This window comes from Narcine bancroftii, chromosome 6 (genome assembly GCF_036971445.1).
Source record: "Narcine bancroftii isolate sNarBan1 chromosome 6, sNarBan1.hap1, whole genome shotgun sequence".
Lineage (NCBI taxonomy): Eukaryota > Metazoa > Chordata > Chondrichthyes > Torpediniformes > Narcinidae > Narcine > Narcine bancroftii.
In genome coordinates this window covers 31,066,055-31,093,573 of record NC_091474.1, presented here as the reverse complement: position 1 = coordinate 31,093,573, position 27,519 = coordinate 31,066,055, and the positions used below count along the sequence as shown (strand labels likewise).

The following is a 27,519-nucleotide window of genomic DNA, read 5'->3' as shown; positions in this document are numbered from 1 at the left end:
GTGCTAGAGCAATGGTTTTCAAACATTTTCTTTTCACTCGCATATCACCTTAAGAAATCCCCATGCCTTTGGTGTTCTGTGATTAGTAAGGGATTACCATACTGAGAATATTGTCATTATAAATATTTTTTAAAAACCTGTTTAGAACGTTTATGATTTTCTGATTCTCCCCATCAAAAATTGGAAATAAATCTTCATTAAAAATTTCAATGTGACTTGGACAATCTGGAAAGTTAAATCATGCATCTGCAAGCATACTTGCTTACCATTACTTACCTTTTGTTTAAATAGCTTTCCAAATGGGCTTTGTGGTGATTTTGGTCTTTCAGAAGACTCTGTATCTTTTGTCTTAGATACCTCCGGTTGTTCTGATTTTTGGGCCTTGGCTGCTGGTTCTTTGTGTTCACCATTTACCTTTTTATTCTGACCATTCAGAAAAAAAGAACAGTCATTGTCCTGTTTGCAAATGCACAATCAACACTTACTTCAACTGACAAATCAAAACTTCCTTTCCTCATTGTAACAGTGTCACTCTTCAGAAGATTTGTAAAAGGAGCTCAATTTATGTCTTTATTTAAGATACTTTTAGTCCACACACTATTCCTAATCACAGCAGTAATCATGTAATGTGATGACACTATAACAATAAACTTTTCTTAGCATTAATCATTTGTTTGACACACATAGATGGAGTTATATTTAGCAACCTCTTTCTAAGTCTCCGTTCACATGAGCCTAATACAATGCTCAGTTTTTCTGCTCGTATTTTAAATTATTCATAAAATACACATGAAGTCTATTTTTGCAGATGATAAATGAACAAAAGAGCTAAAAAAATGACAACTTTAATCCTAATGGCACTGAATTTTCTAATTTTAGGTAACCTCCACCTTTAACTGGTTCCACTGTTTCCGTCTCTTCTTTACCTACTCCTGATCTTACTTCCCTCTCCAACAGAAGCCTAATAGCCTGAATATGCCTGAGATTGTCTGATCTCAGAAGCTAAGCTAGCTCAGGCCTGGACAGTACTTGGGGGGGCGGGGGGAGACCACCCAGGAACACTAGGTTTCTGTGAGGGGCGCTGGACAAAGTGGTGACTATTTGTGGTGAACTGGAAATGTACATACAAAAATGTGATTGCAATGTAGAAACACTCTTCTATGATCTTTAAATATATCTGATGTGTGACTTTTAAATTCTGAACATGTCAGTTGCCTTTAGTTGTGTAGAATGACAAATTGTCAGAAAACTGACCTACTTGTAATTAGGCCAAGCATTAGCCCTGTCATTTTCTTTTTGAGAAACATAAAAATGCAGATGTTGGAATCTTCAGCAAACAATAACGTGTTGGAGCAACTCAGCAGGTCAGGCAACATCCATGGGTAGAAATGGTCAGGCTATGTTTTAGGTTGGGACCCTTTTATTGAGACTCAAGTCAAAAGGGGTGACTATTTCATTTATAAAGGGGAAAGAAGATGAAGAGGGACTAAAAGAGTATTGAACAGAAGGTAAGAAAGGTGGGAGACAAAGGGAGAGACCATTGGGTGGAAGGGAGGTAAAGGTAAAGGTTCCATTATTGTCACATAATACTGCATTTAGAATGTAACATACATGAAATTCTTTAACTTTTGTCTACCATATGGCAGAGAGTCGTCACTTTTTCCAGCGCTCCTCACAGAAACCTGCAGAACATGGTGTTCCGGTGGTCTCTCCAAGTACTGACCAGGCCTGAGCCTGCTTAGCTTCTGAGATCAGACAATCTCAGGTATATTCAGGCTATTAGGCTTTTGTTGGAGAGGAAAGTAAGATCAGGTGTAGGTAAAGAAAAGACAGAAACAGTGGAACCAATTAAAGGTGGGGGTTACATAAAATTAGAAAAACTAATGTTCGTGTCATTAGGTTTAAAGCTGTCATTTTTTTTAGCTCTTTTGTTCATTTGTGCAAAAATAGACCACATGTATTGAACGAATACTCTAAAAATAAGCAGAAAATCTGAACATTGTTTCTCAATTTCCACAGATATTTCATTTTATTGAATCTATAATTAGCTTAAACTCTGAAAGGAATCCATTTTGAACTTCAGTTAACTCCTAGATTCTGTGTCTTCAACATGACTTTTAACAAACATATTTGTTGCCTTAACTTTTGTTTTTGTTGAACAATATTTGTTCATGTTGATGCTGTTCAGCCAAGTAATATTTTGGTGACTGATTTTGGATTCTTTGGCTTGGCTTCGCGGACGAAGATTTATGGAGGGGGTAAAAAGTCCACGTCAGCTGCAGGCTCGTTTGTGGCTGACCAGTCTGATGCGGGACAGGCAGACACGATTGCAGCGGTTGCAAGGGAAAATTGGTTGGTTGGGGTTGGGTGTTGGGTTTTTCCTCCTTTGCCTTTTGTCAGTGAGGTGGGCTCTGCGGTCTTCTTCAAAGGAGGCTGCTGCCCGCCAAACTGTGAGGCGCCAAGATGCACGGTTTGAGGCGTTATCAGCCCACTGGCGGTGGTCAATGTGGCAGGCACCAAGAGATTTCTTTAGGCAGTCCTTGTACCTTTTCTTTGGTGCACCTCTGTCACGGTGGCCAGTGGAGAGCTCGCCATATAATACGATCTTGGGAAGGCGATGGTCCTCCATTCTGGAGACGTGACCCATCCAGCGCAGCTGGATCTTCAGCAGCGTGGACTCGATGCTGTCGACCTCTGCCATCTCGAGTACCTCGACGTTAGGGGTGTGAGCGCTCCAATGGATGTTGAGGATGGAGCGGAGACAACGCTGGTGGAAGCGTTCTAGGAGCCGTAGGTGGTGCCGGTAGAGGACCCATGATTCGGAGCCGAACAGGAGTGTGGGTATGACAACGGCTCTGTATACGCTTATCTTTGTGAGGTTTTTCAGTTGGTTGTTTTTCCAGACTCTTTTGTGTAGTCTTCCAAAGGCGCTATTTGCCTTGGCGAGTCTGTTGTCTATCTCATTGTCGATCCTTGCATCTGATGAAATGGTGCAGCCGAGATAGGTAAACTGGTTGACCGTTTTGAGTTTTGTGTGCCCGATGGAGATGTGGGGGGGCTGGTAGTCATGGTGGGGAGCTGGCTGATGGAGGACCTCAGTTTTCTTCAGGCTGACTTCCAGGCCAAACATTTTGGCAGTTTCCGCAAAGCAGGACGTCAAGCGCTGAAGAGCTGGCTCTGAATGGGCAACTAAAGCGGCATCATCTGCAAAGAGTAGTTCACGGACAAGTTTCTCTTGTGTCTTGGTGTGAGCTTGCAGGCGCCTCAGATTGAAGAGACTGCCATCCGTGCGGTACCGGATGTAAACAGCGTCTTCATTGTTGGGGTCTTTCATGGCTTGGTTCAGCATCATGCTGAAGAAGATTGAAAAGAGGGTTGGTGCGAGAACACAGCCTTGCTTCACGCCATTGTTAATGGAGAAGGGTTCAGAGAGCTCATTGCTGTATCTGACCCGACCTTGTTGGTTTTCGTGCAGTTGGATAATCATGTTGAGGAACTTTGGGGGACATCCGATGCGCTCTAGTATTTGCCAAAGCCCTTTCCTGCTCACGGTGTCGAAGGCTTTGGTGAGGTCAACAAAGGTGATGTAGAGTCCTTTGTTTTGTTCTCTACACTTTTCTTGGAGCTGTCTGAGGGCAAAGACCATGTCAGTGGTTCCTCTGTTAGCGCGAAAGCCGCACTGTGATTCTGGGATAATCTCTGTTTAAATAGACCCATCATATATCAGAACATTTATGATTTTCTGATTCTCCCTATCAAAAAACTGGAAATAAATCTGCATTAAAAATTTCAATGTGACCTGCACAATCTGGAAAGCTAAATCATGTTTCTACAAGCATTTAGGCCCACGCAGAAGGAGGAAAATAATACTGGGAATTAATTTACCAGGGAATACTGTCATACCAATTAAAAGACACAGTTTCCCTGGAAGATAGATCGGAGTCCATTCTCTTGGCTGAAGATTGCATGTATTAAGAGATCATTAATGGATGGAAGAGACAATTAAAATAAAATTACCTTGTCATCTGGTGCCTGATGTGAATCAAACTCTGCCTTGGAAGAGGGTCTTGTTGGGGTCACCTACAATAATAAACACAATGTGTAATTTTCAATTGAACACTGACAAACTCAACAGAAAATAATTTGGGCTATAAAATTAATACTAATTGTCATAAATTTTAAAGCCAGTTTGAAAGCATTTCTGAGGCATTTTATCAAAGTTAGCAACTTTTTGTGTCTAATTCACTTTCCTGATGTTTAGTTAGTTGCTGGGAGTTTGAAGCTATGACTTTCTGTTCATTGCATTTCTATTCTGACCATTTCTAAGAATTCCAGGAAGGAGATCAGTTGCTCTCACATCTCTGCCAAAAATGAGCCCTTATTGTCCAAATACACCCAATTCACTTGCAACCCCACCACCCCACCCATAAGTTTTTGGAAGGTGGCAGGAAACCGGAGCACCCAGAGGAAACCCACACAGATGGCACCAGATGTTCTTGAGTTGAGTAGGAGAAGGCATTCAAGAATGTCCCGGTGTGCGTTTTTCTTCTCAATATTCTTGCCCAAATAGTGGGGAAAAAATACACAAGTTCGAGGTATCACCAGGTACAGCTGACTTGTACGTGAAGGATTAAAACTGTGTACTTGTACAGTACCTACAGAGGAAGATTGATGAAAGTACCTAAGGGTGATTGTTTGCCTCATGCCTTTGAATGGCTGGACTATTTTACCCACTGATATTACACGTTCATTGGTCAGATTCAAGATGAAACCCTTTGAGACTTGCACACATGTGGGCATAACATTGTTCTGCATAATTAAAATCTTGCAGTGATAGATAATGCAGATTCAGAAATGAAAAATCTGAAACAAGATCAGAGAAATGATTGACAGAAAACACATTTCCTGGATCTAATGCAGAAAGATTGCTTCTTTTTTAAAAATTCAAATGTCCTTATAATACGAGGCATGAGAGACTGTAAATGCAGGAATCTGGAGTAAAAAGAACTCAGCAGGTCTGTGGGGGAAAGGGATGCAGGGTTTTGACCCAAGAAGCCAACAATTCCTTCTCCTTCATAGAGGCTGTTCAACCCGATGAGATTCTCCAGCAGTTAACAGCCCGAGCACACTTCCAGCAGGTCAATGGTCCTGATGGTGAAATGTCACAAAAATAAATACATCAAAATATTAAAAAACATGATGCTCAGTTAAAAAAAAAGTTATAGAATTGAGCAATGAACAGAAAGTCATAGCTTCAAACTCCCAACAACTAACTAAACATCAGGAAAGTGAATTAGACACAAGAAGTTGACACTGCTGTCTCAATCTTTGACTGAGTAATAACTCACTTGTTGGTACTGGGGAAAAGATCAATAATAACAGTATTGTTTCATAAAATGCCCTTAATGTATCAAAATATACTTGAAAGAACTGTATTGAGACAAAGGGCAAATCTTGCCAAAGAAGCATGTTTTCAAGAATGAAATAAATGTTAATGTAGGATCCAGACTATGGCAAAATGGATGCATTTCAGAAGCGGTAACAGTAAGGAGACCATCATGGGGCTGGAGGAAGTTTGTGGGGAAGGACATAAATACAAAGATAAGAGTTCTCAATAAATACCCAAAGAAGAGTTTGAAAGAGGGTGGCTAAGATCGTTCCTTGGAGATTCCATGGCAATATTATGATTTATAAAAAAACTAGATCAAAAGTGAAAAATACAAGCAAATATCCCAGAAAATACAATATAAATGCTCTAGACATAAAGGCACAGGAGTTAAAAATCAGTGTTCAGTATTCACATTCATTGTTCATCCTGCAGCACTAAACAGTTGAACATATTTCTGATCATTTGACCTAACAGAATACACAATGATCGGTAAATGAAGTACCAGAATGTGTGATGAGGGCAGTGTGGCTTTTGCAGCCAATGTGAACTTCAGTAAAACCTTTGACAGGGTTCCACGTCCGAGAATGGTGTTGAAGGATAGAGCTCCCTCAGCCTCTTCTGCTCCGAGGAAAACAAACAATTCTCGTCCTCCTCATGACTGAAATATTCCACCCCAAGAAAACATTCTGATTAATCCTTCCTCTACACTTTGGGAGGATTCATGAGGACATAAAAAATGAATGGTGGGCATGTATGAAGATTTAAGGAACAGAGAGACATCAGTGCACAGATACCAGGATTCTTAAGGAAGTTCGCTCAATAAGATAAGGTGGAAAATGTGTTCAGAATACTTGGTCTTGATTAACTAGGGCATAAAATGTAAGAACAGGAAGGTTATTATAGGAAAAGTGGAAACTATGGAGAGGGTACCGAGGAGATTTACCAGGATGTTACCTAGATTGGAAAACAAGTCTTATGAGGCAAGGATAGCAGAGCTGGAACTTTTCTCTTTGGAGTGTAGAAGGATGAGAGGAGACTTAATAGAGGTCCAAAAGTTTATGAGAGGCATAGATAGGGTGGGTAGCTGACATGTGTTTCCCAGGGCAGGAATATCATATGTACAAAGTGAAGGGAGGGAAGTTTAGGGGAGACGTCAGGGGTAAGTTTTTTAGAGTTGTGGGTGTCTGGAATGCCTTGCCAAGGATGGTGGTAGAGGCTGAAACATTAGGGGCATTTAAGAGATTCTTAAGACAGGAACATGGATGAAAAATAAATGGAGGGTTATGGGGTAAAGAGGAATTAGTTTTTTTTTAAGGAATATATGGGTCAGGACAACATCGACAGCCAAAGGCCCTGTAGTATGTTCTATGTTATAATACAGCTTTATAAAATGTTGGTTTACCCAAAGATGGAGAACTGTGTCACCACGCCACAGGAAGGATGTAACTGCCCTGGAAAGGGTGCAATGGAAATTCACTAAGACATTGACTAGATGGATTTATGAGGATTAACTGGGTTTGTTTTCCTTGGAATGAAGGAGGTTGAGGGGGATAAATTCATGAGGGGCATAGAAAAGATAGACAATAGAAAACTTTGCCCCATAACAGAGGAGTCAAAAATCATTTGACATAGGTTTAGACTAGAGAGGAAAAGTTCGGAAGGTACTTAAGGAGATTTTTTTTTTGTCCAGAAAGTATGCTGTGTATCTGGAATGCTTTGCTGTTTCCACAATATTCAATACAGAGCGCTTGAATTGTGAAGGTACAGAAGGCAATAGGCCAATTCCTGGCAAATGGTTAGCATAAACATGATGGGCCAAATGTTTCTGTCGTGTATGGCTTGCACAGTAAAATGTGATGGCGTTTGACAAAGATTGTTTAATTTATATTTATTTATTATAATTTATTTTCTTTCTTGTTGTAACTTGAGGATTCAAATGACAACTAAAGATTTTATTCAAATTTATCTGCTTGCTTTTATAAGAAATATTGCAAGAACCAATTCAATGATTCACTTTGAAAACTTGTATTTTTGTGTCCTGGATTCTTGAAATGAGCAGTCACTTCACATTCAGGCAAACATACAAAACAAATTCAAACCAAGTCTGCAAAGAGCAAGCTATTGTTGCTCACCAGTGTTTTGAAGAAATTCATGACAGAATTATCGTCTGCAGGTGTCCCTGCTTTATTTTCCTTCCCAGAATCCTTCTCAGATGATTTGGCAGATGCTGGATTTTGAGGTATGTTGTCACCATTGGATGATGTCATATAATCCTGGTTACCATCACCAGTTTCCTAGAAAACAGTTTCCAGATCACATGTGTTACACGGCTTCTTAATATATTTATCAGAGGCAAGCAGAAATCCCATGAGGTTGTCCATGATAAGTCAGACAATCTGTGGCTTTATAATTACGAGAATGTGCATTCCACTTGGGGATAAATCGGGCCAACACACAACGGATGATGTCACGATGCCTCTTTAAAATGTTGGACTTTATATTTCAAAAATGTATTACTTTTACCGTAAAAATAACAAAGGCATTGTTAAATATTTTTAATCCCATATGATTTAAAACACTGAGATATTCCAAGTGGAAGTGAATATCGGTCCATTTATGGTCTTCAGAAAAAAGAATAGTTAATTTTGGGTTATGTTACATTTTGAAAACAATTTTGAAGGCATTTTTTAGCTTTGGGCCCCTGGAACACAAATTGGTATTAACAGGATCTCTATTTGTCTGATTACTTTCATCAGATTGTGAAGAGATTGCAGAAATTTGGCGGCATGATTTTGGCAGCTGGGGTGGTGTGGAGGCCACTTTGGCTCACTGGTGGGTTCTCAGTGTTAGCAGCGAGAGGAAGCATGGATCTCATTGGGAGGAACTGTGTGTGAATAAACAAAGAATTGGGACCTTCTTAGGGATTCTCTCTAAGTTATGAATTATGTTTGCATTAGTTCCCAGACTGTCTGTTTCCTTCACACATAGAAATTCAACTTTAAGAAAATAATTTAAACTACTTCCAACAAACAAAGCACAATATACATAGAACAGGCCCTTCAGTCCACATCTGCTGAATATGATGTCCAAATCAAACCAAAACTTTGCTACTTGCACCTGATAGACATATTCATGTGCCAATCAAGAAGACTCTTAAATGCTACCATTATATCTGCTTCCATCACTATACCTAGCAAACCATGCCATACACCCCCACGGCTGAAATATCAGTGGCACATGTCCCTTAAATTTCCTCCCCGTCACCTTAAACACATGTCCTCTAGCATGTGTCCTTTTTTACCCGAAGGAAAAGGTACCAACTCTCCACCCTTATCAATGCCCCTGCTGATATTATAAATCTTAATCAGGTCACCATCAGCCTCCTTCACTACATGGAAATCAACCCAAATTTTTCCAGTCTCTCCCCATAACTCATACCCTCTAAACCAGGAAACGTCTTGCTAAACCTCCTCAGCACCCTTTCCAAAGCCTCCACATCCTTTCTGTAATGGTGGGACCAGACTTGCACACAGTGTTCCAAGTGTGACCAAACCAAAGTTTTACTCAACTGCCACATAACCTCCTTACATTTATACTCAATGCCCTGGTGAATGAAGCAAAACATGCCTTATACCTCCTTTACCACCCTATCTACTTGTGTGGCCACTTTCAATGAGCTCTGGACCTGGACCCCCCCCCCCCCCACCAGATCCCTCAGCACATCAATGCTTTTAAGAATACAGCCATTAACTGACTACATTTCTCTTGCACTTGACCTCCCAAAGTTAAACATCTCACACTTGTCTGGATTAAACTCCATCATCAATTTCTCTGCCCAGATCTCAAGCCAAGTCAAGTTTATTGTCATCTGATTGCACTATTAAAACCCGATGCAACAGTGTTCTCTGGTCCTCAGTGCAAAACATGCAGAGACATACAGACAAAATTTACATATGGAGGACAAGTATTCATATATACAAATAAATATATATAAATATTGCTTTGTAAAGATGAGTCTTGGATGGTTAGTGTAAGCAGTTCCTTCTGTTGTTTAGCAATCTCACTCCCTGTGAGAAGAAGCTGTTCCTCAGCTTGTTGGTGCTGGAACTGTTCTTCTTGTATCTCTTTTCAATGAGAGCAGCTGAAAGATGTTGTGTGAGGGTTGGACGAGGTCTTCAATGATTTTGCGTGCCCTCGAGATAACGAACCCTATAGATCACAACCTGGGGGAGAGGGGTGAGGAAGACTCCAGTGATCCTCTTTGCCACTCATATGGTCCTGTGGATTGACCTTCAGTCCATTTCTCTGCAGCAACCATACCACACTGTGATGCACCGGTCAGGGTGCTCTTGAAAGAAATGCTGTAAAAGGTTGACATATGGTCTCGTAACTTTGCCTGCTTTAGTCTTCTAAGGAAGTCCAGTTACTGTTTCACCTTCCTGACAAGTGAGGAGATGTTGTAGGTCCATGATAGGACATTAGTTTAGTGAACTCCAAGGAACTTGGTGCTCTCCGCTCTCTCTACTACGGAGTTGTTGATGTGTAGTGGAGGGTGTTCATTCTTGGTCTTCCTGAAGTAAACAATCATCTCCTTTGTCTTGTCCACATTGAGACTCAGATTGTTATTCTTGTACCATATCAGGAGATTTTCCACCTCTTCTCCATAGTGAGACTCATCGTTGTTGCTGATGAGGCCGACTACATCTGAAAACTTGATGACACTGTTGGAGGTGGATCTGGTGATGCAATCATGGGTTAGTAGCATGAACAGGAGTGGGCTGACCACACAGGCCTGAGGTGCACTAGGTGAATGAAGCTCTGCTGCCGATCCGGACAGACTAAAGTCTTTCCATTAGGAAGTCCAGAATCCAGTTACAGAGAGGGATATATATTTTTTTTTCACACTATGAACCATATCAATCAAAATACATACAAACATTTCCCTCTTAAATATACACAGTGGCATTTGCTCCCCTTTTCCCCCCCTACCTTCTCTCCCCCTCCAAACGTTCAACATATACAATACAATAAAACCATTAAACAATGTCATCACACAATGAAAATAAACAAGAAAATTGTGTCATCTACTTTTACACACTGGATCAGGTCATTTTGTCTTCTTCTCATTTTATCATTTTAGTGGGTGGAGGTCCGAGGCAAGTCCTACATAGAGTGATATTGAGCCCTTGCAAGGACAGCTTCTCTGCCAGCCTCTGTTGAATGATCACATTAATACCAAGCTGAAGTTGATGAACCACAACCTGGCATATGAGGCATCATTCTCCTGGTGGGTTAGGATGGAGAGGAGGGACAAGGCTATAGCATCATCAGTGGAATGGCTCCATCTATAGGTGAATGGAAATGGGTCCAGTGTCTCTGCGAGGTGCTCTTTGATATGTTCCATCACCAACTGCTTGATACATTTCAGAATGGTGGAGGTCAGTGCCACTGGAGTAGAGTCATTGAGGCCCATTGCTGTTGACCTCTTTGGTACCATGATGATGGTGGCTGCCTTGAAACCCATGGGGATGAATGCATTGCTGCAGTGGCATGTTGAAGATGTCCATAAGGTCCTTCATCAGTTGATCTGTGCAGTCTTCCTATACCCAATTGTGTATGTTGTCTGGTCCCTTGTGTGGGTTCACCTTGGATAGGGGTTCTCTTCACTTTGTCACATTCATCATGGGGACACAGAGCATCCTTCGGCATCAGTCAGTTCTTCTCATCGAACCATGCAAAGAAGATGTTCACTCTGTCCGAAGGGAGGCGTCATTGTCTTTAACATCCAAGGTTGTATTGTGTTCCATTATGGTCTTAATTGCTTGCTGCATGCGCCTCGTGATGCTGGTGTCACAAAGCTGTTTGTGGATCCTCTGTGCATACCCAGGCTTTGCCTTCTGGACTGTATGATCTTCATGTCATCTTTTCTCCTGTTCTGATGGCAGCATCATGTGCTTTGAGAAGTGCTCAGACCTCTGCACTCAACCATGGTTTCTGGTTAGCACTGGTTGTGAAGCATTTGATCTTGGTAACGTCCTCAATGCACTTGTTGATGTAGCCAGTCACTGAGCTCAAGTACTCTTCGATGTTTACATGACAATGGAGGTGGTCAACTCCCTGAAACAGTTCCCTCTTTGCCCCACCAACCACGTCCTGTTCTCCCTGAGAACTGGCTTTGTTCGTTGTGCCTTTGATCTCTATGCCAGGGTTAACAGGACGGATATCCAAGGTGGGGCATTTGGCAGCCGATCCAGGGTGTTCTCTCCTCTGGTGATGAAGTTGAGATGCTGTAGCATCCATGGTAAGACTGTTTTCAGGTTTGTGTAGTTGAAGTCACCAGGTACAATCATGGCTTCACCCCCTTTTGCTGAAGGTAAAACGTAAACTACAGATTTCAGCATTGCAAAGAATTCCCTGGGGAGATAGAAGGGTTTGCATTTCTCCAGCAGGTATTCTATCTCTGCTGAGCAGGTCTTTTCCACAGAGACATTTGTTCTCACTGATGTAAATGCACAGTCCCCCTACTCGAGTCTTGCCAACAGCAGCAGTGTCTCTGTGTGCCCTGAAGGAGATAAGGCCTTCTTGCTGAGTCTGGAATGGAGTCCTGGAGCCACTTTTTTGTAATCACCAAAGCAGAGCAGCCCTGCAGTTTTTTCTGCTCAGATGTAATCCATTTTCTTCTCCAGTGTTCTTACATTTAAGATCATTGAGAGTAGGAGTCTGAAGGGGTTAACTCGATCTAAATTATACAGGGTTTCTAGGTTAATTGAATTTGAGCAGAATAGGTTCATGGGTTAGAAGGTCCTCTTGCTATGTTGTATCACCAAATTAAAAAATTAAAATCAAATTAAAATAAATATATATTCCTCCATCTCTTGGCAACTATGGGAAGGCCTCTAGTATTTCCCTGTCAAAGTGATTACACCTTTCTTACTTCTGATCTCAATCTCAGTGTTTGAGCCAACCATTTGGTCCTCTCAGAAAGGAGCCGTTAAACTCTCCCTGATAAGCAATGCTATGCCTCCACCTCTTTTATCTCCTACTCTATCCTGTCTAAAACAGAAAAACCTAGGAACATTGAGCTGCCTATCTGTCACTCTTGCAGTCATATTTCCATAATGACCACAGCATCATAATAATTCCAAGTACTAATCCAGTCCCTAAATTCATCTACTTTACCCACAATACTCCTCTCATCAAAATAATGAGACCTTGCTGTGACCATTCACTTGTCCCTTCCTATCCTTCTTCTAAGGCTTGTTTGCTTTCCCCAGCATGTGACATCCTCTCAACCCTCCTCTTGCTGCCCTGCTGTTCAGGTTCCCACCCCTGCCACTCAGGTTTAAAACATCCCAGGTAGCAGTTGTGACCCTCCACCAAAGGATATTGAACCCCTCCAATTCTGATGTCACCTGTTCCATCTTCCTTGGAAAAGAGCCCAATGATTCGAATCCTTCCCTTCCTGTACCAGCTCCTTAGCCACGCCCTATCTTTCTCACTAGCATCTGGCACCGGTGGTAATCCTGAGATTACGACCATCAAATTCCTGCTTTTTAACTTGTTACTTTGCTCCCTGAACTCATTCTGCAGGACTAGAACTCCCTTTCTACCTTTGTCATTGGCACCAACGTGGACCACGTCCTCTGTCTGCTCTCCTTCCTCTCTCAGAATGTCCTATACCAGCTCAGAGACATTGGACCTTGGCACCAGGGAGGCAATACAAGATCCTGGAATCTTGCTTATGGCCACAAAAACACATATCTGTGCTGCTGACCATCGAGAGGGAGCAGTTAATACTTACCAAAGGTCTACCAGGAATGGAGGAATTTAGTTAAGTGTAGAAGCTAGGGTCATTCTCTTATGACCAAAGCAGTTTGTGAAGGGATCAGATGGAGGTGTTTGAAACGTAAAAAATAATGGAGAGAGGAGTTGAGGAGGAACTAGCCTGATTGACAGAAAGATCCAGAACTAGGGTGAAAGTGATCAGCGAAAGATCTAAAGCTTCAATGATGAAAAATCATATGCAGTGTGAGATTAGAGTTTGGGGTTCACTATTGAGATAAATAGACAGCACAACACTGTAAAATGAGTTGGGTAAGTATCCCAAAGGAAAGAATTGCAGGGCTATGAGAAGGGTACAGAAGAATGAAGCAGATTCAAATAGTGCTGTAGCCATTCTGTGATTCTCCGATAAAAGCACATCCCATTTTCACTGTCCCGGTTCACCAATCTCTTCTTCTGATTCTTACTTCTCTTCTGCATCTCTCTGTCTTTTCATCTCCCTCGTTGTAGTTATTCTATCAACCACCCACATCGCTCCACAGAAATTATTTTCATAAAACCTGTTCTTTAAAGCGTCTCCTTAAAATCCATCCCTGAACAAACATCACACTTCCTAATATCAAACCTTCAGCTTTGCATTGGTATGTCTGTCTCGAGTTCTGTGAATTGCATCTGGACAATTTTGCACATCAAAGACTGGATATAAATGCAAGCTGTTACAGTTCTGCTCCCACCAGACTGTGCGGTTGGACACAGAGAGAGAAGTATTAGATCCTACTGTTGCTTCAAGGAATTATTGGAATCGAAACGTTTACTTTTTCTCAAATTTGAAATGCTTGGCAAAAGAGAAGACAAAATGGGAAATCTAGTGAAAGAAATAAATCAATATACAATTCGGAAAAGTTATAATATTTACTCCAGTTGTAAAACTTTCAAACATCTTTTTCTATTTTAATCACACCAAATAAGGAATGAATTATCATCAAATCATATTTGAACTCTGATTCCCCAGTTTCATACTCACTCCAGGCTACAAAGCAATAGCTCCATGTTATTTTAGTATTGTATTAATAACTGTTTTGTAAATTTAAACATAAAATTAACAAGAATCTCATTAATTAGTGAGGTTGACTTGTCCCAAACCATGTCTCGTTACAAAAGCATGAGAGAGCTCCGTTGCAAGCAATACAAATTTACATTACAGAAGAATAAGTTGGTGGTAGAAAATAACTCTGGGGAATCAAAAGAATGCACATCAGGCACTGTCAAACATTTTGCAATAAAGGAGTCTACACAGAGAATGTTGGTGCCCTCCTGTTGTACATTATATAAACAATCATATTTTGCACGTGGTCATAAAGAGGCATCGTTTAAATATCAATGACCTAAGTGTTCATGAGCCAGGAGGAATTCAAACAGAATACGTTTAGTTCTACTCAAAGAAGAAAAACAAATTACTCAGGAGAAAGCTGAAAAATACTATTATTGTTTTATGGCCTTTGGAAAATAAACTGTAAATTGATGCAGTGTTGAACTCAGAGTGAACAGCAAAGTCTTATTAAAATGACGCATTTATTGTTACTGAAATACTAGCTGCTAGCTCAGGATAATGAGGTGCTTGTGTCCACACCAGCAGATGTTTTGAAAAGAACTCACAGTATAATGGAGAATGCCCGTGCTAGGATTAACACACAGTTTTTCTCACTGAACCTATTGGCAATTTATCCTACAAAGCATTTCAAAATTCAGCACAATATTTCTCACCTTCTTCCTAATTTTTATTTATTGATGTTTTCCATAATTTCTTAAATTGGTCTGACCTTTTAAAATTATTACTTTGTTGCAAATGGTTACAGTTTTGATAGCCTCTCTCCCTAATGGTTCTTAATAAGAAATGCTTGAGCTACAATTGGTATGGAATTCTCTTCATGTTGCCACTTGTATAAAATTTCCCAAGATAGTCTTGCCATTGTGCAAATTAATTGTGTGCAGGTAATGTTGCCTTTGGAACATTATTAATATATGTTGAATAGTTTGGAAAGTTTTGGCACCAACATGACAAACAAAAAATACTAAATCCCTACATGATCTTGCATGTAATTAAGCCATACTTTTTCTGAGTGTACAGATATCAGTGAAACACCTTGATGGACAAGAAATGTCAAGACTCAGCGATCTGTGCTATTTATTCATTCTGAGAGCTGTGCACTTGCTGGCTTTCTTTACAGCAGGTCTGTTGGTTTCCAGAATTTGTGAATTTTGTCCAATAGGTAATGCAGGTAATTAAAAGAAAACATGGACACAGTCTGCTGAACAACAAATATCCTTGCTGATCATTAGCTGTACAAACGCAAGCAATTAGCTCTTGGTCCAGTTGTCTGAAATACTATCAGTTTACTTCATATCTCAAAGCAAAGGGTGACAGCTGCAGAATTCGCTCCCTCAGTTTAAATTAGACCTGGTTGTCCATTTTAATGGGGTCTTACTTATTACAATGGAGCTCCAGAGTAGATTGATTAAGGGCTGAGCAATGCAAAGCTGCAAACTTAATCTTCAAGACATTACTAATAGAACTATATCACAGAACTAACTGCTGTATGTCCCACCATGAACAAGGCTGGTCAAGACAAATAGTTATTTGATAGAACAATTTCAATTCCAATGATAGGTCATCAAACTACACTGAATGTCTAGAGATGCTGGCATCTGGAACAAAAAAATAAAACACTGCAATAACTCAGTGATCAACATCTGTGGTGGCAAAAGGTCCAAGTTGATGATTTAGGTCAAGACTTTGCATCAGGACTGAGAGAGAAATTACCAATGCATAGGGTGTGTGTGTGTGTGTGTGTGTGTGTGTGTGTGTGGTAGAGGCTGGTGGAAGGTAATAAGTGGAAGAAGATGGGAAAGAGTGATGGGCACATCGAAAAATCTGGGGAGACGGCATAGGATGGATGAATAAAAAAACATAAAAATTAGTAAACAGGTGAGTCTATGTGGGAGGAGAGCACTGGGGCTAGGGGAAACGTGCAATTGGGAAAATCCAATGTTTATATCTACCCAAATGGAATGTGAGATGTTGGTCTGCCAATTAGTGTTTGGTCTCTTCTGGAGCAGTGAAGAACAGTGTGGAAGTGAGAAGGAGAGTTAAACTGATGTTCAAGCAAAAGATCAAGATGGCCACTGTGGACAGAGGGCAGATGCTCCACAAAATAATCGTCCTGTCTTTGCTTGGTTTCACAGAATTTAAAGTCTGATTTTTGAGGTGGCATCTTAAATTTCACATTTTGAGTTTGCCAATTTAAGCGTTTATCTTTTCCTCCATGAATATTATTCTAATATAGGTATATATGAGGGGCTAGATAAGGTGGACCACCAGGATCCCTCTTCCCTCGATGACAATAGCATATACCAGAGAGCATCTGTTTAAGGTGAGGGGAGAAAAGCTAAGATGTCAGATGTACATTTTTTTTTACACAAAGAGTGGTGGATTTCTGGAATACATTGTTGGTGTTGGTGGTGGAGGCTGGTATAGTAGGGACATTGAAAAGAATCTTCAATAGGCATTCAACAAGAAAGTTTGCAGATGCTGCAGCTGTAGTAAAATGCACTAAAGTGCTGGAGAAACACACCAGGTTATGCAGCATCCACTGGAAGCAAAGGGTAACCAGCATTTCGGGCCTGAGCCCTTCATCAAGGTATGAGCAAGCAGCAGGCAGGTGCCTTAATAAAAAGAGAGGGAGAGGAGAGAAGAGGGGAAAAGGGGCAGGCGGAGGAGCACAGACCAACAGGCATGAAGTCATAGGTGGATAAGTGTGGGAGGGGGAGAGAAAAAAAATTAAGGGGATCGTGGGAGAGGGCAACTCTGAATGGAGTGGGAAGAGGGTGGGGAACTGCAGGCAGACAGAGAGATAGGGAGAAAGAGAGAGAGAGAGAGAGAGAGAGAGAGAGAGAGAGAGAGAGAGAGGTGGGGTGGGGCCTAATGGAAAATGGAGAAGTTGATGTTAATGCCATCTGATTGGAGAGTGCCCAGATAGAATATTAGCTATTATTTCTCCAACTGACAGATAAATTTTTGCCTGCAGGCATGTGCTCTGCCCCCTGCATCTTCCCCCATGATTTTATTCACCTGCTTTTTGCTCATACTTTGATGAAGGGCTCAGGCCCGATACATTGATTATATATCTTTGCTACATAAAGAACACTGCATGACCAGCTGAGTTTCTCCATTGCTTTTGTGCATTAAGTTACAATCATTATTCCTGTGCATCCTCTTGTTTGATTCCACAGCAATCTAATCCTTCCCAATCTCATGCCCATAACCTCTATTTTTCTTGCATCCACGCCTATCTAACATAAGACAAGAGCCCCTTTCAAATTGTAGCACCTGGGTAGCCCTCCTGGGACCCGAGTGTGATTACAGGGCAGGGGGTTGGACTCATTAAATCACCAACCCAGGAGATCTCATCCCTGCGATGACACGGTAATGGGATCTATTGGCAGTCAGTCTCCCCCTCCCACCGGCCATCAGTTTCTACCCCTGCCGTCAATTGCAGCCCCCATTGTCAATTGCCACACCCCCCCCAGTCAGTCACCCTCCCCGTCAATCGCCACCCCCACCATCTCCCTCTCACAGAAGCGACCTCTCCCACCGTGGCTGCGACCTCTCTCTCCTGCGGCAGTGACTTCTCTCCCCCCAATCATGGCCCCCCCTCTCTCTCCCTCAGCGGCAGCGGCACCTCAGCCAGGGGTTTCCCTGTGATGCCAGCATGCAAGCGCTGACGTCACCAGAGTAACCAGGTCGGCAATTTCCGCTTTCAAATCGCCAGAACAGGATGCCCAGATAAGTTTTACTGGATTCCCTGACCACCTCTGAGGTAGGTCAGGGACCCAGTTGGGTTCTGACTGAGTTGATTAGTGCAAATTGCCCTGTTAACCCCATTTTACATGGCAGTTTGAAAGGGCCTAAAGATTCCCCTTGTCCTCACCTACCATCCCCAGCCTCCACATCCAACATATTATCCTCCACAATTTCCATCACCTACAATGTGAACCCACCACGAGACACTTCTTCCCCTCTCCTCCACTCTACACTTTCCACAGGGACTGATCTCTCCTTGACTCCCTTATCCACTCATCCCTTCCCATTAATTGCTCCCTTGGTACCTCGTGGCTATCCCTCGGGTTGATCCACAGAGCGAAGAAGCCTGTGCGTGTATTTGTTTAACGTGTACTTGATGTTGCCCTCCAAGAAGCACACAATACTTCACAAATCAACCAACTAGTTCCAATGGCAATGAAAACCATGACGATTGGAGCTGATGGATTTGTTGCTGCTTTCACATCCATCGAGTTCAGAGTAACTTCATCCGCTTATTCCACTGTTAACAATTGTTTCTTTGTCAAGGCCTCACCCTCGACCTTACTGCCATGGGTGACCCCACCAGGAAAATCACTCCAAACGGCATCACTCTTGGGATCAGAAGACCTCACAAGTTTCTCCACCGCAACAAGATGACAATCCACGGAGAAATACCTACCCTTGTGTCCGCAGCTAATGCTTGCACTCAAACCTCACCACCATTTGGGGCCCCAAACAATCTTTCCAAGTGACGCAACACTTCACTTATGAACCTGCAGGGGTCATCTACTCCATCTGGACTTGTGATCTCCTTTACATCAGAGAGACTGGATGCAATCTGAGAGATCACTTCATTGAGCACCTTCACTCGGTCTGCTGGCCATTGGGACCACCCAATGGCCAACCTTCATAATTTCAAACCCTATTCCACACTAATGCCTCATGCACTGCCAAACTAAGGACACCTGTTAGGCCCCTCCTGTCTTCCTCTCTTCCCACTCCCTTGTCTCCTTTCCTCCATCTCCCCGACCCTTTTTTTTCTCTATTCAGAGTTATTCCCTTCCTCTATCATTTCCCAGCTTTTTTTTAATCACGCATATCCACCTACAACCTCTTGCCTGTTGGCTTGTGCTCCTCCCCCTGCCCCTCTCTACACCATTTTATTCAGACCCCTGTCTGCTTTTTGCACAGGCCTTGATGAAGGGCTCAGGCCTGAAACTTTGGTTATATATCTTTGCTACATAAGGAACACTGCATGATCTGCTGAGTTTCTCCAGCACTTCTGTGTATTAAATTAGATTGTTGTGGAGTAGGTTTATCTAGGTTGGCACAACATCGTGAGCTGAAGGGCCTGTACTCTGCTGTATTGTTCTATGTTCTAATAACATGGGCATTATTTTCTGAAACTTTGGTGAGATGCCAAGATACAATACTCTTTTGTTATGTTTTCTAAATATCTTAAATCAGTACAATGTGTTTTCAACCTTCAAGCCATGACTTGAACACATACCGGCAGGCTGCTGCATTGATGGGGAGGGAAGTATCTGTTTTCAGATGAGATATTAAATAGTTTCCTTGTTTAGGTGGATATCAAAGAATACAAGACCCATCATAAAACAAAGGGCGTATTCCTCATGTCTGGCCAACTATTCTTCAGTCAATCAGATCAAAAGCATGTCATGCAAATGAGTTGCTACATTTGTTTACTTCAGGATCAATATTTCAACTGTGTTGAACTTTACAGCATCCAGCAGCCTACATAAATCATAGAAGAAACTTTAAATGCAGTTATTCCTCTTCCTTCCATTCTTTAATTCAATTACAATTCCAGGAAGCAAATTATAACTCACTTGAAACTGCAGAAATTATAGAACACTCTTGAATTGAATTGGCAAGCACATCCCACTAACATCTACTGTAGCAGCACTTGACTGTGCTAATTTGGTTGCAATTTCTGGGCAGAACTGTAATGCATCACGCTAAGCATTTCAGCAAATCAAAATTAACTCATTCTAATGAAGGGGCCTTTGGCTTAAAACAAGAAATTTGGTTTCTCTCTCTCCACAGATGACGCCACTCCTGCTGTGTGATCTGACCATTTTCTATGATTCTTTCAGCTTTCTAACGTGTAAAGCTTTCTCTTTTATTTCCGTTTACTTAACCAATATCAACCATTTCTGGCACGTTTTGCTTTTCTCGAGAAGATTGACTGAGTGCTTCCTGACACAACCCCCCCTTTGCACAATTAAGGTCATTTCCATATGAGCCACACACAAGCAACCATCATTCCCTGTGCAGCACCTTAATGGAGCATTATTAGTGATCTTGGACGGCAGGCTTGAGTTAAACCATTCCCAGACCAACTGTATTTTCATAATCAATACAGAATATTTGCTTATCTTCTTTCAGCCCACATCCGCCACCCCCACCACTCAATAATTTCATGACTCTCAGAGTGTGTGATATTTCAGCACTTCTGAATCTCCAGGCACCTGACTCTCTAAAGCCCTTGTCCTATCCTGGAAACCCTAGTTGGATTGAGGCTGCAAACTCTACAGCCCGACCTCCATTCTTTTCCTAGTTGATGCATTTTCATCTCTGAGCATATTCCATGGCTGATCTTATTGGCCATCTACACTAATTCCATTTGCCCTTATTGCGGTTGGTGAATGTTAGGGTCACTCAGCAGGGCTTGGCTGTCACACAAGTGATTTGGTAATGGTGGTGGTGAGGTGATGGGGTGAATGTTTGATTGCACAGGGAGCAAGGAGGGAATGCATGTTTCCATAAAAGTGGTTTACATGGTTTACATGGTTATCTTCATTGGTCAAGGCATTTCAACCTCTAAGGTGAACATATTTAAGGTTACCACTAAAAGCCTATTCCTGTACTTAGTATGATATGATGCCATTGGATGCCTGACTAATTTATAACTGGCTTCCTGGTCAAATGACCACAGTGGCTTGGTTTGGCTCAGAAGTCATAAAGGAAGCTCACCAGCAGCTATACTTTGTGAGGTATCTGAGGAGATTCAGTATGTCATCGAAGTCTCTCCTAAACTTCTACTGGTGTACTGTGGAGAGCAAGCTGGCTGGATGCATCACTTCCTGGTATGGAGTTGCCAAATTTCAGGACAAGAATAAATTCCAGAGGGTTGTCAACTCGGCCTGTGACATTACAGGCACCAGACTTCACTCCATCGAGGACATCTACATGAGGTGGTGTCTTAAAAAAGCAGCTTCTATCCTCAGAGATCCCCGCCACCCAGGCCACAACCTCTTCACTCTGCTGCCATCGGGAAAAAAGGTACGAGAGTCTAAAGATGAGCACTCAGCGGCACAAGGACAGTGTCTTCCCCGCTGCCATCAGTTTCCTGAATAATCAATGAACCAAAGACACTGCCTTACTTTTCATGCACTGTTATTTTTTTAATATATTAACCTTGTAAGATGGTTATAATATGAATGTTTACATTATGACGCTGCTACAAAACACCCAATTTCATGACTTCTTCATGACAATAAATTTTGATTCTGATTTTGAAATCGTCAGTAAAAAGTTCACATTGGAAAAGTTGTTTTCTTCCATTTGAAATAAGATCCAATTTTACTCCACCTATTCTACAAGAGTAATTTCTGTGGAAGGCCAACTCTGGGTCAAAGAATTGTCAACATTTCTGGTCAAGACCCTGCAACAGGATTGAGAATGGAGCAGGAAGATTTCCAGTACAAAGAGGAAAGGAGGAGTGGGAAAAAAGGTGCCAGTAGGAGATATGGTCCAAGAAGAGGAGAAAGATGACAGCTAGATGGAGCAAGGTGGTGGGGGTGGAGGGTTGGAATCAGGAGGTGATGGAAGGTTTGTGATAGCTGGAATTGGGCAAAGAAAAGAAAATAAAGGGAGATGGAGCCAGGAGAGGGGAGGATGAAGGGGGAGGGTGTGATGTGAGAATTTGAGAAAACTGGAACAATAACACAGAGCAGATTATAACTGGAGGCCCCACTGTGATAATCTTTTCTGAAATAATGGAACTATTAAGTTGCCTTTAGCATGGAACGGGAATACCACATACCTTCAATTCAAGTGTATAGCCTAAATCAAGGGTCCCCAACCTTTTTGTTCCTCTGTACCCCTTGGGTATTTTTATAGGTTCCTGTGTACCCCTAAAAATTAAGGATAAAAACTCCACAACATTGTGCAATCTGACTGCACCATGTTTTGTACAGTAGTGGTTATTCTCTCAGACCCAATGTACCCCCTAAAAAGTGCAAATGTACCACTGGGGGTACATGTACCCCAGGTTGGGAACCCTGGCCTAAATGAAAGGTTTTGTTCTACTATCAACAAATGTGATGTGTTACGATTAATGCAGCAATTAGTGCAACGCTATTACAGAGCTTGTGAGCTGCGTGCTGTCTCTAAGGAGTTTGTACGTTCCCCCCGTGACCTGTATAGGTTTTCTCTGGGTTCTCCAGTTTCATCCCACCATTCAAAGCATACAGGGTTGTAGGTTAATTGGTGTAACTTGGCGGCATAGGCTCCAATTGGCTTCTACTGTTAATAAATTTTTTAAAAGATTTCTATTTTCTCATTTCCACTTTCTGGGCGCTAACTCCAGAAACCTTTGATTTCCAATTTTTCATCATGCAACAAACTTGCCATCACTGGAACCAATCCAATGAGTCCATGCTGCACTCCCTATGTGGAAATAAGTCCTTTCTTAGTTAATTAGACCAAAACGTACACAATCTGACTGAGGCCTTTCTTAATTGACAAGACTTTCTTACTCCTGTATTCAAACCTTCTTATAATACTAGCTAACCTACAACTTGCTCTTTTAATTGCTTGCTGTACCTGTGTATTGGCATTCTGTGTACAAGCACATTCAGATCCTTACAAGGTCAATGCTACCAAATCTCTTCCAATTTATCAAGAAATTAGATTCCTGATATATATATTAAAGTGAACAACATACTTTTCCCTCATTGTAACATTTGCACGCATTCAGTTATCCTGTCCATGTCCCTTGCAGCCATTCTACTTTATGCTTGGAATTCAAAAACCTATCGATAGATCTGGCTATAGAAGGTCTTTCAGTGAAATGGTTGGTATAGATTTTGAAAAACTGAAACCCAGACACCAATTCCTGCAGAATTGCCACGTGACAGGCTTTCAAACCTGAAAACTATTGCTTGTTGCTTTCCACCTGAATAATAATTTTCAACCCGAGCGGTCTAACCACCAGTCTAGGAGTGATTGAACCTTTTAAAAAATCCCATTGTACCTCGTCCCCTGATTCTTCTTCCTCTCTTCAGATCCTCCAAAAGCTCCAGTGTTATTGAACGACATCCATATCAGTCTATGGCATCCCTTCAGTAACCGTACTCAGAGGGCGATCCATTTACTCTAATTCTGTTTTCTACCCATCAACCAATCCTCAGAATGTATTTATTATCCTGAGGCACCAAGGCACTAAATTTATTCAATAATCTTTTTTTATGTGGCACTTTATCAAATGATATTTGAAAATCCACTCCATACTGTCCCTATCTGAATTCCTTATCTACCCCTCCAGTTTCATCCTTAAAAAAACATCTGGAGTTTTAAGAACAAGAAACATGTTTCCACATACCCATGGAGGGATTACATCCTGGGGACAACGGATGTCAGGACAGCTGGTCTATGGTTTCTTATTTTTCTCTTACCTTAAATAAATTTATTACATTTATGATGTAGAACTGTTTCAGAACTCATGGATCTTTGGAAGATCAAGCATTACCTCTGCAATCATCTCTTTTGGAAGCCTGAGAGGCTGTCCATTACCACAATTACTCAAATACTCTCTTCTGTGATATTTATTAGTTTTAAGTTCCTCGTGGTCATTATACATTTTTACTGCTGCATTTGGTCTGTCTGTCTTTCTTTCTCTATCTAGTTAAAGGAGATCTGGTGAAGACTTTTTTTCCACCCCAATGGTAATTGTAACATGGAAGCAACTCACTAGAAGGTGATGGGGCAGATACTATCAGTGGATAACCACTTGAATTACCAAGGCATAGGAGGTTACATATCAAGTGGTGGTAAACAGAATGAATGTAGATGGGTAGCTGATGGTCCATTCAATCATGGTGGGCTGAAGGGCCTTACTTCAGTGCTTTATGATTATTTTCAAGCTGTGGTGGAGGTGGGAAGGGAAAATGACCAGAAAGTATTTATGAATGTTTTGGTTACTTGTAATGTCGAATGGAAGCATACAACTAATGGTTGGTTACATCCTTCTTCAACTCAGGTGTACAACTATGCAATATCAAAACCTGAAGAGGATATTTTTAGAAGCTGCATGAATGGATGCAAAAGATATTTCTGGCTTAACCATGATATCGGCCACAGTATGTTTTAATGAATCAACGGTGTCAGCGATGAATAAAAATGGACTTGTGCAGGCCTATTGCTTGTGGTGGAGGTTTCCTCTTTTTTGGTCTTGTGGTATTTCAAGCCTGGTCATCTTCTCCAAGGATTCAGGGAACGATGACCTGGCAGAGCAAACAGTCCACGGTGAGAAAGATACACACAAGGTGCTGGCTTACGGCACTAGGGAACGGGGCAACTGGCAAGGCTGGCACTGGGTCTCCCGCAGCTTTTGTGCCAATCTGAGTGCAATCTGTTGATCTGGACATCAGATATAACTAACAATACAGAATTTAAATATCCCGATATGCTGAAAATATAGTGAATGATTCAAGTGTGAAAAGCAAATATTTAAAAGTTAGCAGGATCTGTACATCATTTTAATGGTACAAACTTTAAAAAAAATATGACTGGAAACAAACCAACATTGAAGCAATTTTAGAGTTTGCTCATTCACTGTTGGGGAAACTCAATTAACCCAAGGAAAACAGATTGTACTCACCAAGTACTGATGCACCTTATCCAGTCTGTGGCTGCGTTTGGTAGCTTCCTTATCGACTGCAGTTAGGTCCTGACTTTCACCAGTCTTCACATCTCCCTTGTGTCCATTCTGGGTTTCGCTTTTATCGCTCTGTTTGAAAAGTTTGTCAAAAAAGCTTACTTCTTTTTGTTTTAGTTGCTCTGTTTCTTTTACAGCAAGTTCCGTGCCATTGAACGATTCAGTGGAGGGGTGCTGTTCCTTTTGAGTCGAACCTCCCTTGTGTGAGGACGATTGTTGAAGATTCACTTTATCAATGGATGCTGTGTTCACTGAGAAGGTCTTTCGATTGGTCGGGAGCTTAGCTGATTCTGATTTTGGCTCTGTGGAAGAGTCATCGGTACGCCCTGGTACCGATCGAGTAAAAGAGAAAGAAAATCTAGATTTCAAACCAGCCTTGTCAGATTTCTCCAGTTCTTTTTCCTCTGCATTAATACTGGAGCTCATCTCCATTGTCTTCTGGGATGTGAGCGTCTCAGGGTCCTGTTCAACACCTACTGCAAATAAATACATGAACAGAGATCTTGTAAATAATCTGACAGCAGGGTCTTACTGATATGTATGGATTGGCCATGTCACATGTCATATTATTATGACAATAAATTGAATCTTGAATGAATTCTTAATTTGAATATGTCCACAAATACCTGGTATAAACTTGAGTTTCTTTCAGATATAATCCATTGCAATCATTAAGTAAGAGAACCAGAAATGCTATTGCTCAAAACATTAAAAAATATTGTGTGAAACAACACACCAAATAATAAACATGCAAGGAAGCAGCTCATTTATTAGTTTAACTGTGGTCTGAAAATAGTCAGAGTTTGTTTGGACAATTCAGCTAAAACCTGGAACAATTTACCAGAAATTCAATGCAAGCAATTTGCCTATATTCTACATAACTCACTAGTCTATTTTATTGGACTGGAGGGGATGAGCACAGTTCAAATCAATTAATAAAAGAAAATAAGGCTGCTCTGCAGTACTATGAGTGCCTTTGTTTGTTACCATTAATAGGCCTTATTCTTGAAGAAATAATTTGGAATTTGACCTATAACCTCTTAAACAGAAGAGACCATTTTAGGGACATCCACATTCCTCCAAAGAAAGTTTGCGTCCTAGCAACTTATAATACAAATAAATCTGCTGCACAATGGGTATGAATTTACTGTCAAAATAAAAAGAATCTTCTGATTTCCATTCTTTATAATGTACAGCTTATAACCTCGCCATTTTCAACCACAACTGATAATTCTAACAAGGAATCGCATTGGGTAGATAATTGCCTTCAAAAGAACAGCAAGGCTAACGACATTCAGTTTCTTGTAGACAAATACTGCGGCAACTATAAAAAGACATATGCTTAAATTTGGATATTGAAAAAAACGCCACTCTGTTGTTGGCTTTGCAGAAATTGCATCCTGCTGTCTGCTTCTTCACCGAGAAATCACTGAAGTGAAATTCCTGAGTTTGAATGGAAGAAGTGAATTTGCCACAGTTCGATCAATTTCAATCTCTGTATATCTTCAATAACATAATTGTTTAGAATTTCTACCAGCCAACCTTCCTGGCACTCAGATTAATTTTTGCAAGTGTGGAGTCTTATTTCTCTGTGTATTTTTTTAAAATTATGATTCAGAAACTGTCAATTTCAAATCAATTTGAAAACTAAAATATCAATAAAATCTCTATTATGTGTATTCAGAATAATAGTCAACTATGTAAATTAATTTAAAAGTTAATTTTCATGATTTAAGTACAAAAATATAAAACTACTTGCCAGCACTTAACACTTGAGTGAGAATACATGGCCCAATTTAAATGAATGGGGCTGCACAACATGTGCGAGTTACCAAGTTTATCTCGGCTTTTGCAGAATGCCCATGATATCTGCTGTGGTTGAGACGGGGACAGGCCCTGTTGCCTCTCTTAGCCTATGTGCACTTAAGCATGTACAGTACAATGATCATGGGAGTAGACTGGATGTAGTCATTTGGATGGAGGGACTGTTGAGTTAAGTTATCATCTTCACTGGCCTATACACAGTGCAGTCATTTGACAGGTGGGGGAGGGCATCAGAAAGAATAGATCCCAGTTAGATACCAGGATATGATTCTGGTCACATTGAAGATGTAAAACAGGCTTCCAAAGTAGACACAATAAGCTGAAGGGGGAAAAATAACCCCAGAAAATGCTGGAAATACTCAGCAGATTCATCTGTGCAAAGAGAACCAGAATTAACGCTTCAGGTCAAAGACCCTCCTTCAGAACTGAGGATGGGTGGGGGAGGGGGCTGTCCCTGATCGGGTGCAACCGCGGTGACTCTGGGGATAAGGTATATGCAAGGCCATCTGGTCAGTGTGTGAATGGAAACAGTTGAGAGCGAGAGCAGAGTCAAAAGAATGAGGGATTTGAAAAATATAGAGCAGAAAGGCTAATTAGGTTGGGCAAATCTTCTATTCCCGAGGAAAAAGGGAAAAATAAAAGAAACAAGCTAAGCCAATATCACAGATCCACAACTGATACAGATGGAAACATCTCTGA

The 27,519-nt window shown here is 41.2% G+C and overlaps 1 protein-coding gene and 1 long non-coding RNA gene across 10 annotated transcripts in view; one reads left to right on the top strand and one right to left on the bottom strand.

The window, feature by feature from the left end:
• Positions 1-27,519, bottom strand: part of bcas1 (brain enriched myelin associated protein 1) — a 129,422-nt gene that overhangs the window by 37,092 nt on the left and 64,811 nt on the right. For 4 of the 5 annotated variants that reach the window (XM_069884600.1, XM_069884596.1, XM_069884597.1 and 1 more), the window contains 4 exons: positions 24,940-25,472; positions 7,522-7,683; positions 4,018-4,080; positions 277-423 (listed from right to left, as the gene is read on the bottom strand). In XM_069884600.1, coding sequence (XP_069740701.1) covers positions 277-423; positions 4,018-4,080; positions 7,522-7,683; positions 24,940-25,472 — 905 coding nt within the window. The remainder of the gene's footprint in view (positions 1-276; positions 424-4,017; positions 4,081-7,521; positions 7,684-24,939; positions 25,473-27,519) is intronic. The other variant, XM_069884599.1, reaches the window with a different exon arrangement.
• LOC138735926 (uncharacterized) overlaps positions 1-27,519 on the top strand; it is a 196,388-nt gene that overhangs the window by 152,118 nt on the left and 16,751 nt on the right. The gene's annotated exons all lie outside the window — the stretch shown is intronic.